We start from the raw sequence: 14,033 nt of genomic DNA, 5'->3' as shown, positions 1-14,033 counted from the left end.
CTTTTTGCTCAAGGGAGGTCCATGTGTTTCTAGGAGTGCCTTCCCATGATTGGATGAGGCCCACCCACATTATGGAGATGATCAGTGTTATTCAGAAATGGTATCTTATCTAAAAAAAAAAACCTTCACAGAAACATCTAGAATAACGTTTGATTAAATATCTGGGTGCTGTGGCCTAGACAAATTGACAAATAAAATTAACCATTACAGGAAGTCATGTTCCCTTTTGGGCTAGGGTGTTCCCATCTGTAAACTCACCTGCATCCTACATCAAACAAATAGATCTCAATAACCCTGCAAAAATCCATCTGTCCCTCCGAGGAGAAGGAAGATAAAGGGGGTTATTATTCCCTGGCCACTCTACAAGATGTACCCTAATCTGAGTTTGTCCTTGGCTTCTCTTACTACTGCTGTAATCCACACCATATTTTTAAAGTGAGGTAAAGGCATGTTCAGATGTTTATGAGAACAGGAGATAGAAAAGGGAAAGTTCATATTATTTTAGTGGCTTTTTAGTGACTATTATAGAGATTCTCAACCATGCATCTCCATATGCTTCAATAAAATGATCTTTTCTTTTCATTTAACATGTGTTTAAATTTTTTTCCAGACCTCAATGTCTGAAAATAGGTGCGTGATGGGCTGAACTCTTCTCTCTACCTACAACTAGTTGTTACAGTTCAAGTGCAGGCTGAAGACTGAACAGCAGATGCCGCAGACTGTGTGATGAGACACAACAATGAGAATGCCGCTGCCAGGCTGTGAGGATGAAGGGAGATGCCGATGGAAACGTGAGGATTTGTGCTCAGTTTCTTCCACTTACTCGCTCAGGTCGCTCTCTACCCATCCCCCTCTTGCTCTGTGCCCCAGGAAACTGACCTTTGATGGAGGCTCTGGCCACCGGTTGTGGTGTGGGCTTCACCAGTGGGGAGCCAAGGTAAGAAAGGGGTAGGAGAGGGGAAGAAAGGTCTGGATATTTATTGGAGGCTCCCTCCCTGAGAGGTCACACTGGACTAGCTGTGACTCTTGACCATTGTTCCTCTCAGCCAGCCTCTCTGCAGGACTCCTGGTTGCCAGTCATGACCCCCTTCAGATCTAGTGCATCTACTCCTCAGTGTTCTGAGCCCTGGCATCCTGCACTATCCTGGGGGCCACCCTCTTCCTGGGCCACAACTTGTGACTAGTCCCTTTATTAAAAGCTCTTCTATATATCCAGGCAAAACTCTAATTCAAAAAGATACATGCACCATTCACAATAGCCAAGACATGGAAACAACCTGAATGTCCATCGACAGATGAATGGATAAAGAAGATGTGGTACATATATACAATGGAATACTACTCGGCCATAAAAAAGAATGAAATAATGCCATCTGCAACAACATGGATGGACCTAAAGATTATCATACTAAGTGAAGTAAGTCAGAAAGAGAAAGACAAATACCATATGATATCACTTATATGTGGAATCTCAAATATGGCACAAATAAACTTATCTACAGAACAGAAACTGACTCACAGACAGAGATCTGACATGTGGTTGCCAAGAGTCAGGGAGGGATGGGCTGAGAGTTTGGGGTTAGTAGATGCAAACTATTACATATAGATTGGATAAACAACAAGGTCCTACTGTATAGCACAGGGAACTATATTCAATATCCTGGGATAAACCATTATGGAAAAGAATATTAAAAAAATGGATATATGTGTATAGCTGAGTCACTTTGCTGTACAGCAGAAATTAACACAACATTGTAAATCAACTATACTTCAATAAAAAATAAATTTAAAAAAAGCTCTTCTAATTATCTAATTTGAGTGTGCTATCTGTTGCCTGCTGGGACTGACTGATAAGGTATCCAACATAAGTTATTATTTTTTCCTTTTTTGGAAGAGTTTGGATAAAAGAAAATCCTCTAAAACAGTTCTGAGAGTTTTGCAAACCATAACTGACCAAATACATTGTGACATTACTCAGCGTTCTTCAAGCATCCATGTAATCATTTCCTCCATAAATTCAAAGCCCAACATGGATGTTCTTTACCACGCCATGAAATTATATAATCCTTAATGTTTCCGTTTTATTTCGTTTCAAGGAAACTTAATGCTGAATTCAGTGACTATTATTAATAATTAATTCAGTCGTGTATCCAGTAACAACTATTTCTCTGCTCCTCAAACGTTTTCTAAGCTAGTTTTCATCCTATTTTTGCTATTGTCTTTTTTCACTGTTTTCAGTCTGGTGAGTCATCTAAATTCTTTTGGGAATAAGGAGAACATACATCCCAATTAATAATACTTTCAAAATAAAAATTGAGGCTGGATCAGCAGTTAGACTACTGGAAAGGACCAAGAAACCCAGGTGCACAAGGGTTCACTTGAAAATGAGCCCCAGAGGTAAGAGGCGAAGTACCAGGAGGAAAGCAGGTCCCACACAACAGGCACTGGGTCCAGACAGCACATCCATAACCAGGGCCATCTTTCCACCCACTGGAAGCAACCCCAGCCCCGGATCCCATTTCTGTTTTTTCTGGTCCCTGTGGAGCTTAACGGACATTTGGGAACAGCCCAAACTTACTCTTGGTGTGGGGCTCCTGTCTTGGTCAGCAGAGTCAGCACGAAAAACATGAAAATCACAAAGACCGCGAGACCAATCCAAAATCCAATCACAATGGAATCTACAAGACAGTTAACACTGGGATTAGTATTTCATAGCAGCATAAAACTTAAATAATTGAGGAACCTGTGCTTTTTGATACATGAAATGAGAAAAGATGTCAACAATCTTCTGAGACAATCTTGACCCATCAGTCAAAGATGCAGGGATGAGGGAAGAGTCTGTGCCTCCGGGTTTCTGTCTCAGGCACTACTAAGAGATGTCAGCCCTCCAGACTCTTGGTTTCCACATCCCAGTGGAGGAATCTAAGACTGAAAATGGGCTGTCTAGGTCCTCAAGATTCCACTGAAGTGTTTTGAGTTAGAAAATCCAATTTTTAGCAGAAACTGCAATATGAAGTTTAAAATGACTTCTGATTCAAACCAACCCAATTTTGTATTTTCACACATGCTCCTGCTGGCATAACTCAGCTCTTCATTACATCTTGCAGAGAACATACAAATGACCTCCTGAGCGCTCTTCCTAACTTTGGCCTTTCCCTGTGCCTCATCTCTGTACAAATCTGCTTTATCAGAGCTCTGATAATATTGCTCTCTTATGAAAAACCCTTCAACGAAAATAGACCTGACCTTTTTCAGATTAGAAGACATTCCATATACAAAGAACTTGTACAACGTCTGGCATCTGAGAAAAAGGTAACACACATTTGCAGGCTATTATTGTTAAAATGATCATTTTCTCCCAGTTTACCCCTACTTTAAAACTCATGTTTCCAAGTGGACTAGGGGACACTGTGTCCCTGTACTTATCTGAACTCTTAGGCACAGCTTCCTAATACCCACACCTTTTCCGGGGCCTGTACCTTCACCAGCTGGAACAACTGTCCCCAGGTTGGAGCTAATGGAAGTCTATCTATCCTTCAAAGCCCATGCCTTACACCATCTCCTTCACAAAGCCTAATCTCCCCAACAGATGTGCTTGCTCCTCCTGTGAACCCCATGACATTTTTGTCTGTGCTTCTCTACATGGGTCTCTCCTTGATCCTATCATGGGTAATAGTCACTAGCGTATGTCTCTCGGATGGGGATGAGACCAGGCTGTCTACCAGAACCTGGTACCTTCCTAATAGGGTCTTAAGTCTGGGAGAGGCGACAGAGTTGAAGTATTTTACATTTTCTGATCTATTCTAAGAAGTTTACCTATGTGGCAATACAATGAGGATACTCAGTAATTAAAAAAAAAGAGGTAAACAGAACTTATGCACTAAATGTGTTTAAAATACAAAGCATTATTCTAACTAAATTATAAGTATATAGCACTCTAACACGAAGAAATCAGATTAGTAATTTACTTCACATAATTCATACTTTCATTCTACATATACTATAGCCTAGAGGTTAACAACTTTTATTCAACAGCATTTATTCAGCACTCTGGATGCAAAGCTAATTTATCTTTCCCGGGGTTAAGAGTGCCAAAGAAACAGGAATTGTAGATTTTGCCTTACGATCTAATGGAAATGAGGCCTAAACAAGACATAAGGACAAGTACCAAAAAAAACACACGTGCACAAGTGCAGCATGTAACAATAGCATCTCAGTTATGGGGGCACAGACTGAAAAGCATCATTGTGCAGATAAACAACAGCTCAATACCCTACACTTCATCAACTGCCTGCACAGCAAAAGGAAATTCTACAGTGACCCACCAGAATAATAAAATCCTCAGCTGAGAATTTAATCTAGTCGTGTTGATCCATTTTCAAATCTCTTTCCTAGGAAGGGACATGAGGACAGCTTTCACACCACCAGTGGTGGCTGGACCCCTATGAGTCCTCCAGTCCCCTATCCCAGAGTAGGCAGGGATGGAGGAGGGTGCCTTTGACCCAGCCTAGTCCCTTGCCCCCGGCCTTCTAGTGACCCAGGGAGCGGATCACAAAGCAACAATAACGTGGGACCTGGGAGGGTCTCAGCCCTCAGCAAAGTCATGAGGGAACAGAGTGGGAATGAAGAGAGCTTTGGTTAGAATTTGAAAATCCCCATGATCCAATGGCATTTTCAGATGTTTTCTTGATAATGTGGTATCCACGTTTCTCATCACAATATGCTTTAAGCAGATTTGCTTATTCACATTCTTCTCCAAAGGAAATTCTGCTTCCTCAGATTATTTCCATTAATTCTCCTCTACCTCATCCTCTGTCACATGGCCCAATCCCAGGGCACTTTCTCACCCTGAGCCCCTTTCAGAGAATATCAGAGATCTCCATCTCTTCTCAGGAATAACCAAACCCTCTTGAAGTTTTATTTATATGCCAAGTTTCACAGACGTGAGCATTGCAGTAAAAGGAGGAATGCAGAGCCTCTGGTCTTCCCCAAAGCACCCTTTCTTGGAAGGAAGTTAGAACAGAGGTTTACATAGAGTGAGCGAGGCTCCAAGGAGCCCGGTTCATTAAGGAAGCCAAGAAAGCCTTCCACAGGGGGTTCTAATAGAGCCGAACAGCTACTTCTGTCCTGCCTAGAGACTGAGCTACTTGGAGACCATTATAGTAAGAGGGTAGAGCAAATTGCCCAGAGGAATCCCAAATAGGATGTGTCATAATAAAATGACTTTCCCTTAGCCTGAGCTCTAATGAATGGAATGAAACGGAGCTGAAAGCTGACAGCTTGCACGGTTTTCACTGGTATGATATGTTTCTCCATGTTTTCCACTATAGGGGAGGACAAGAGCAACTAGCCCATCCTATTTCCCCTCCCCTCCACCCCTCACACCAGGCAGAATGGCCATCATCAAAAAGTCTACAAACAAGACATACTGGAGAGGATGTGGAGAAAAGGGAACTCTCCTACACTGTTGGTGGGAATGTAAATTAGTGCAGCCACTATGGAGAACAGTATGGAGGTTCCTTAAAAAACCAAAAATAGAATCACCATATGATCCACTAATCCCACTCCTGGGCATATATCCAGAGAAAACCATGGTTCGAAAGGATACATGCACCCCAATGTTCATTGCGTCGCTTTTTACGATAGCCAAGACGTGGAAGCAACCTAAATGTCCTTCGACAGAGGAATGGATAAAGAAGATGTGGTATATATATATATAATGGAATACTACTCAGCCATAAAAAAGAATGAAATGATGCCATTTGCAGCACCATGGATGGACCTAGAGATGATCATGTTAAGTGAAGTAAGTCAGAGAAAAACAAATATAATATGATATCACTTACATGCGTAATCTAAAATAATGATACACATGAACTTATTTACAAAACAGAAACAGACTCACAGACTTAGAAAACAAACTTATGGTTACCAAAGGGGAAGGGTGGGGGGGAGGGATAAATTGGGAGTTTGGGATTGACATATACGCACGACTATATTTAAAATAGACAACCAACAAGGACCTACTGTATAGCACAGGGAACTCTGCTCAATATCTTGTAATAACCTAAATGGGAAAAGATTTTGAAGAAGAATAGATATATGTATATGTATAACTGAATCAGTTTGCTGTACACCTGAAACTAACACAACATTGTAAATCAGCTATAATCCAATATCAAATACATTTTTTATTTTATTTATTTAATTTTTCTAAATTTTTGGCTACACCATGCAGCGTGTGGGATGTTAGCTCCCCAACCAGGGATTGAACCCACGCCCCCTGCATTGGAAGGTGGAGCCTTAACCACTGGACTGTCAGGGAAGTCCCTAAAATAAAATTTAAAAAAGAATAAATTGTGACCTTTCCATCACGTGGTTGTATGAAAAATGAGGGTTAATGCTTAAAGAGAGGGTTCAGGACACCAGAGCCAGCACTGTCTTCACACCACTTCTGGTTCCTACGGTGTTAGGGTCAGTTCTGTGGTATGAATTCCTGGCAAGGAGCCAACCGTGGGGTTCTAGTATTTGTCCCTACTGTGCTCCCCATCACACGTCTTACTCTAAGCCTTCACTAGCTCTAGCTCTGTTTCCTATCCTGATGAGTCAGCTTCCTGCTGACTCATCCACGCATGCATCTGGCATTATCTGCAAGTGGGCACATGACAAAAGTACAGACTGTGGCCACCACTGATGGCTCAGAATCAGAGGATGCTCCTTTAGTCTCACCTCAACACAGCTGCCAGAGTGGTCCTGCTAAAATGTAAACTCATTGACTCATAGGCTTTTGCTTCTGCTTATCTAAATGTCTCACCTAGCCAAGCCCTTCATAAATGCCCCATTTCTCTTCCTCCCTAAATTTATAACACAATTCTTGAGAGATCTGCCTGTACATACTGTCTCCAGTTCCTCTCCTCTCATTTTTTATTGAACCAATTCTAGCAGTGTTTACTCCTAACACTCTACTGAAACTGCTTTTAAGGTCATTGCCATTAATTTCTACACTGTAAATCCAAGAGTCAAGTCTCAGCCCTCGACTTACTTGACCATAATAGCAGCATGTGACACACTCCATGGTCTCATCTTTGAAACCCTTTCTTCACTTGGCTTCCAGGAAACCACAATCACACAATTTTCTTCTTACCTTTCTATAAATTCAATTCAAACTCCTTTGCTGCTTTCTTCTGAACATCCCCCAATTTCTAAATGCTAGGGTGTCCCAGGGCTCAATTCTGGGACCTCTTTAGTTTTCTAATCGATACTCATTCAACCAGCCTCTTGGGTTTGAATATGCTGATGACTCAAATTTATACCTTCACTGTACACCTACCTCTCCCTTCATGTCCTCTTGGAGGTCTGATGGGTCTCAGTGGAACAAGTCCAAAAATGAGCTCCTGGGGGTGCTGTTTCTCCCAGTCTTCCCCATCTCAGTCAATGGCAATTCATACTGCCAGTTACTCAGATCACAAGTTTCAAATCATCCTTGGCCCTTCTCCTTCTCTTGCACCCTACTGCCAATCCACTGACAAATCCTGTCAGATCTATCTTCAAAAAGATCCAGAGTATATGTACTTCTTACCACTCCACTGCCCCCACCATGGTCCAAGTCACCTCAGCAGCTGCCTGGATTTTGGCAATAGCCCCCTGCCTGGCCTCTGCTTCCAATCTCATCCCCTTCCTTCCCCAGCTGCAGAGTGATCTTACTGAAATCCAAGCTAGGTACCACGCTTCTGCTCCAAACCCTCAAATGACTTCTCAGAGAAAATGTCATAAGTCATAAGTCCTTAGCTTGACCTCTAAGGCCCCAGTGCCCTCTTCCCCATCACCTGACTTTGTCTCCTGATGTTCTGCCTCTTATTCACCCCTCTGGCACCAGGCTGACCTCCTCATTGTTCCTTGTGTGTTCCATTTTGCTCTTGCCATGGAGCACTTTCTGGAATGTTCTTCCCAAAGTATCTTATAGCTCAATCTCTCACTTCCTTTAGGTCTTCTATCATTTTTCTCCTTCTCAGGAAGGCCTTCCATGGCCATTCTAGCTATACTTTCACCTCGACTCTCCACATCTCCTTTCCCTACTCTATCTTTTATCACCATCTGGCATAGTTCATCTATTTAACTTACTTATTATCTCTCTCCCAGTAAAATGCAAGATCCATATGAGAAAGTGTTTTGTCTTTTCTGTTCACTGTTGTATCTCCAGTGCTTAAAATAGTGCTGCACATAACAGGTACTCAACAAATACATGCAGAATGAATGAATGTCCATTCTGCTGGTACCCAGTGTATGTCAGATATATGTCCACTTCTGATAGATACAAGGTTTAATACCAGATCCAAAACTGAAGGCAAAAGGAGAATTTACAATGACCATCAGAGGTTGTTTCTCAGATGAAAGACCCTTTGGAGGTAGGAATCTTAATTTCAGCAGGCAGGAGAACTCAGTCTAACTAGAGATGTAGCTATTGCTCTGAAGATCCATTACAGGTCAAATAAATGAAGGTAATTGCTATGGTCATTCCTATCTTCATAAGTGCTTCCCATTGAAATGACTCACTTTTATTCTTTTGAAACTGCACCTAACTGGCTTTGAATTTTGCTCAGCCAAACAAGGAGACGCACTTGAAGGGCAGAATTACAGCATTTTAAAGTGGAAGAGACTATACCAAGGTACACAGTACAATAGTTCACTTACTTTCCTGCATGTCTTGGGGTTTGTTCCTGAAACTAAGGGCCTCTACTTTAATCAGATCTCTTAATCAAAACAGCAAGGACCCACCCAGGAATTTTTGGGTTTTCCTAATGGGAATGTTAAAAACAAAAGCACTCCTTATTAATGATATAGTGAGTAAAGGAAGTATGTAGTGTATCATACTTCTCCCTACATTTTGTAGGAATTTTTTTCCAGCTATAATCATTTCTAAATGTAATATGCCCCAAAGAGATTTTCAACTGTTTCTGGAAATGCACCAACCAAAACTACAGCAGCAGGCTGTTTTCTCTGCCTGTAAAAGCATATATTACAGGGAAATATATGGCAATTTGCCCAGTCATTTTGATTTCTGCTAAAATTCTTAACAGCAAGTATCCTTACCTACAGATTTTCCCAGAAAATAACAGATTAAAGAATCATAGTAAGTTAAAGGGGGTGATTTCACACCCTGACGGCAACAGCCCTCCATCAGATAATTGATGACAGCACATCCTAATGGATTCCATGTACTTTTTTTTTTTTTTTTTTACTTCCACAAAGAACTACTGAGAAGACATCAATACAGGAATGAGCAAAAGCATTTAATTATTACTATTCACTTCAGGGGTAAATGATATGTGGTTTAGTTAATGATTTTTAAGGAACAAAAATAGAAAGCTCTTGATCCAGGAAATTAGTAACTCCGAAGCCCTTTACAGTCCCATCGCTGGAGACCAGAGGGCAGGAACCAGCCAGGGTATCACTGCTCCTGTCCCTCTAATTGCCCAGCCAGATGGTCTGCCGCAGCCATCAGCAATCAGTAGCATCCAGGCCCCAGGACCTATACATGAAGCCCCGGCTCTTGTGGTCCTTCCTGCAATGAGGGAGTGGGAACAAAGGCTAAGCACTTTATTAGCTGGAATTGGGAGTTGACCATGATGGAAACTCAGGAGGCTCCTGAGCTCCCCTCCTCCCACAGACACATGGAATATACAGCTACATATGGAGCAATTCCCTCTGAAAGAGATCCAGAAACTATCTGAGCAACTCCTACACATCTGACAAATGATTTCCTACTCACATCCAAATAAGTAGGAAAGGCTGAGACACACTCTTGCCATTAACCCCACCCCCAGCACAGCAACATAGCCATCTGAGGTAACCCCCAACTCCCACATTCTCCCTGAGGAAGGGTTTAGACCACACATCTAGAGCCCCACTGGAGGCAGTTCAAGGTGGTGGTGTAGGAAGATCCTGAATTCACCTCCTCCCACGGACACAACAAATCTACAACTACATAGGGAATACTTCCTTCTGAAAAAGACCTGAAAACTGGACAAACAGAGCCTCCACAACAAAGGATAAAAAGACAGCATTGAGACAGTTAGGAGATGCAGAAACACAGTCTCACCAAAAAAAAAATCTTCACCCTGGTGCAGCGACCCACAATTGGGAGGGATCTCAAAAATACAGAACTGTTCTCTAAGGAGTGAGGTGGTCTGTGCTCTATAGCAAGCACCTCAAATCTTAGATCCTGCATAGGAGAGACAAGCCCCCAAAATGCCTGGCTTTGAAAACCAATGAGGATTACATCCAGGAAAAACATAGATCTGTAGGGAATGGAGAACCTGCTTTTTAAAGGGCTCACAGACTCCCTTGCCCCAGAATGCAGCACAAAAACACCCGCTTGAAAAGCACCTGGACTATTCATGAAGGAGACCCATTAACTAATCTTCAAGAATCTGCTGGAAAGGCAGGAACCTGCTGGGACTCTTTCTGGTGATGGACACACTGGCAGATGCCATTCTTGTGATTTCATTCTACCTTGCTAATGCCAGCACTGGTGGGTGCCATTTTGTAAGTCTCCCTCTAACCTGCTAGTGCCAGTAGGTGTGCCTCAATGAGAGCTCCACCCACCCCTGTGCTACAGCTGCATGCCACAGCTGGGTTGGGCAAGACCCCTGCCCACCCCTGCACTGCAGCAGGCTGGCACATGCAGCCCATACAGGGTATGCCCCTTAAGTGCCCAGCTCTAGTGGCCAGGGCATCTGGGGCCCACAGGATTTCCTACACAAGGCCACTCCTTCAAGACTGGAGGAGGCAGCTTTTTGGCCCAATACACAGAAACAAACACAGAGAGTTATTCAAAATGAGGAGACAGAGGAATATGTCCCAAATGAAAGAACAAGACAAAACCTCAGAAAAAGACCTTAATGAAATGGAGATAAGCAATCTACCTGATAAAAAGTTCAAAGTAATGGTCATAAAGATGTTCACTGAACTTGGGAGAAGAATGGAGCAACACAGTAAGAGCTTCAACAAAGAAAGAGAAAATATAAGAAAGTACTAAACAGAAGTTAAAGAGCTGAAGAATATAATAACTGAACTGAAAAACAAACTCGAGGGGTTCAACAGCAGACTGGATGAAGCAGAACACACCAGGAAGACAAAGCGATGGAACTCACTAAGACACAGGAGCAAAAACAAAAAAAAGAATTTTAAAAAGTAAAGATATCTCAAGGGACTTTTGGAACAATGTCAAGCAGAATAACATTCACATTATAGGGGTCCAAAAGGAGGAGAAAGGGCCAGAAAGCTTATATGAAGAAACATTAGCTGAAAACTTTCCTAGTCTGAAGAAGGAAAGAGACATCCAGGTCCAGTAAGTCTAGAGAGTTCCAAATAAGATGAACCCAAAGAGGTCCACACCAAGACACACCATAATTAAAATGATAAAAGGCAAAGATAAAGAGAGAATCTTAAAAGTAGCTAAAACAAAACAAAAAAAAAAACTTTACATATACAAGAGAAACCCCATAAGGCTATCAGTAAATTTTTCAGCAGAAACTTAGCAGGTGAAGGGAGTGGCATGACATATTCAAAGTGCTGAAAGGAAAAAATTCCAACCAAAAGTTCTCTACCTGACAAGGTTATCATTCAGAATTGAAGAGTTTAAGAGTTTCCCAGATAAGCAAAACCTAGAGGAGTTCATCACCGTTAAACTGGACTTACAAAAAATGATAAAGAGACTTCTTTAAGCTAAAAAGAAATGGCATTGATTAATAACATAAAAACATTGAGTAAAAATCTCACTAGAATAGGTAAGTCAGTAGTAAAGGTAATGGATCAATCACTTATAAAGCAAGAATGAAGATTAAAAGACAAAAAAATAGAAAAATTAACTAAAACTAAAATAATTAAAGTATGCATAAAATAAAAAACGTAAAAGATGTCATAAATATAGATATATAGATGTATATATACATCTATATAGATGTCATAAAGATGTCAAAAAATATAAAACATGAGGGAGGGAGTAAAAAAAAAGTAACCTTCTGGAATGTGTTGAAATTTAAGTTGTTATCAATCTAAAACAGACCATTATATGCATAGGGTGTCATATGTAAACCATGGTAACCACAAACAAAAACTTATAGTAAATACACAAAAGAAAGAGGAATTAACCTAAACATAACACTAAAGACAGCCATGAAACCACAAGGGAAGAGAGAAAGAGAAAAAGAAACAGAGAGGAACTACAAAAACAATCCAAAAATAATTAACAAAATGGCAATAAGTACATATCTATCAGTAATTACTTTAAATGTAAGTGGACTAAATTGTCCAATCAAAAGACACAGAGTGACTGAATGGATAAAAAAACAAGACCCATCTGGATGCTGCCTACAAGAGATCCACTTCAGAAGTAAGGACACACACAAATTAAAAGTGAAAGGATGAGGAAAGATAGTCCATGCAAATGGAAACTAAAAGAAAGCTGGTGTAGCTATACTCATATCATACAAAACAAACTTTAAAACAAAGAATGTAATAAAAGACAAAGAGGATATATGTAATGATAAAGAGGTCAACGCAGCAAGAAGATGTAACACTTAAAAAATACATATGCACCCAATATAGGAGCTCCACAATACATAAAGCAAATATTAACAGGCCTAAGGAGTGAAATTAACATCAACAAACTAACAGTAGGGGACTTTAACACCCCATTTACATCAGTGGATACATCATTCAAACAGAAAATCAATAAAGAAACATTAGGCTTAAACGACACATTAGAGCAGACAGATTTAATAGATATATACAAAGCGTTTCATCCAAAAGCATCAGAGTACCCATTCTCAGGTGCACATGGAACACTCTCCAGGATAGATAACATGTTAAACAAGCCAAAAAACAAGTCTCAATAAATTCAAGAAGTTTGAAATCATATTAAGCATCTTTCCCAACCACAATGGTATAAAACTAGAAATCAAATATGGGAAGAAAATTGTAAAAACCACAAAAATGTGAAGATTAAACAACATTTAATCTGAACAATCAATGAATCTTTGAAGAAATCAAAGGAGAAATTTAAAAATACCTAAAGACAAATGAAAACAAAAATATGACATACTAAAATCTATAAGAGGCAGCAAAAGTGATTCTAAGAGGGAAGTTCATAGCAATACAGGCCTACCACGAGAAACAAGAAAAATCTCAAATAAACAATCTAACATTACACCTAAAGGATCTAGAAAACAAAGAACAAAGTTCAAAATTGGCATTAGGAAGGAAATAATAAAGATCAGACCCAAAATAAATGAAAAAAATAGAAAGGATTAATGAAACTAAGAGCTGGTTCTTTGAAAAGATAAACAAAATCAACAAGCCAACAGCTAGACTAACCAAGAAAAAAAACAGAGAAGAATCAAATAAAGTCAGAAATGAAAGAGGAGAAATTACAACTGATACCACAGAAATAGAAAAGATTATAAGAGACTCCTAAGAACAACTATATACCAACAAATTCAACAACCTAGAAGAAATGGATAAGTTTCTAGAAACACACAATCTTCTAAGACTGAATTATGGAGAAATAGAAAATCTGAACAGACCAATTACTAATAAGGAGATTGAATCAGTGATTTTAAAAAACTTCCAAACAAACAAAAGTATAGGACCAGGAGACTTCACTGGTGAATTCTACGAAACATTCAAAGAAGATTTAATACCTATGCTTTTCAAACTGTTCCAAAAAAATTAAGAGGAGGAAATGTTTCCAACTCATTTTACAAGGCCATATTATCCTGATACCAAAACCAGACAAGAATACCAAGGGAAAAAAAATCACACGCCAATATCTTTGATGAAAATAGATGCAAAAATCTTCAACAAAACATTAGCAAACTGAATTTAACATACATTAAAAAGATCATACACCATGAACAAGAGGGATTTATTTCAGGGATGCAAAAATGGTTCAGTATCTGCAAATCAATCAACATGATACACCACATTAACAGGATGAAAGATAAAAATCACATGATCATATCAATCGTTGC

At 40.1% G+C, this 14,033-nt stretch overlaps 1 protein-coding gene across 2 annotated transcripts in view; it reads right to left on the bottom strand.

The window, feature by feature from the left end:
* MRAP2 (melanocortin 2 receptor accessory protein 2) overlaps positions 1-14,033 on the bottom strand; it is a 100,080-nt gene that overhangs the window by 14,906 nt on the left and 71,141 nt on the right. For both annotated transcript variants that reach the window (XM_033867532.2, XM_033867533.2), the window contains exon 3: positions 2,579-2,678. In XM_033867532.2, coding sequence (XP_033723423.1) covers positions 2,579-2,678 — 100 coding nt within the window. The remainder of the gene's footprint in view (positions 1-2,578; positions 2,679-14,033) is intronic.

The sequence above is a fragment of the Tursiops truncatus genome, chromosome 12 (assembly GCF_011762595.2).
Source record: "Tursiops truncatus isolate mTurTru1 chromosome 12, mTurTru1.mat.Y, whole genome shotgun sequence".
Lineage (NCBI taxonomy): Eukaryota > Metazoa > Chordata > Mammalia > Artiodactyla > Delphinidae > Tursiops > Tursiops truncatus.
The sequence above is the reverse complement of the archived record's forward strand: the minus strand, read 5'-3'. Positions and strand labels throughout refer to the sequence as shown.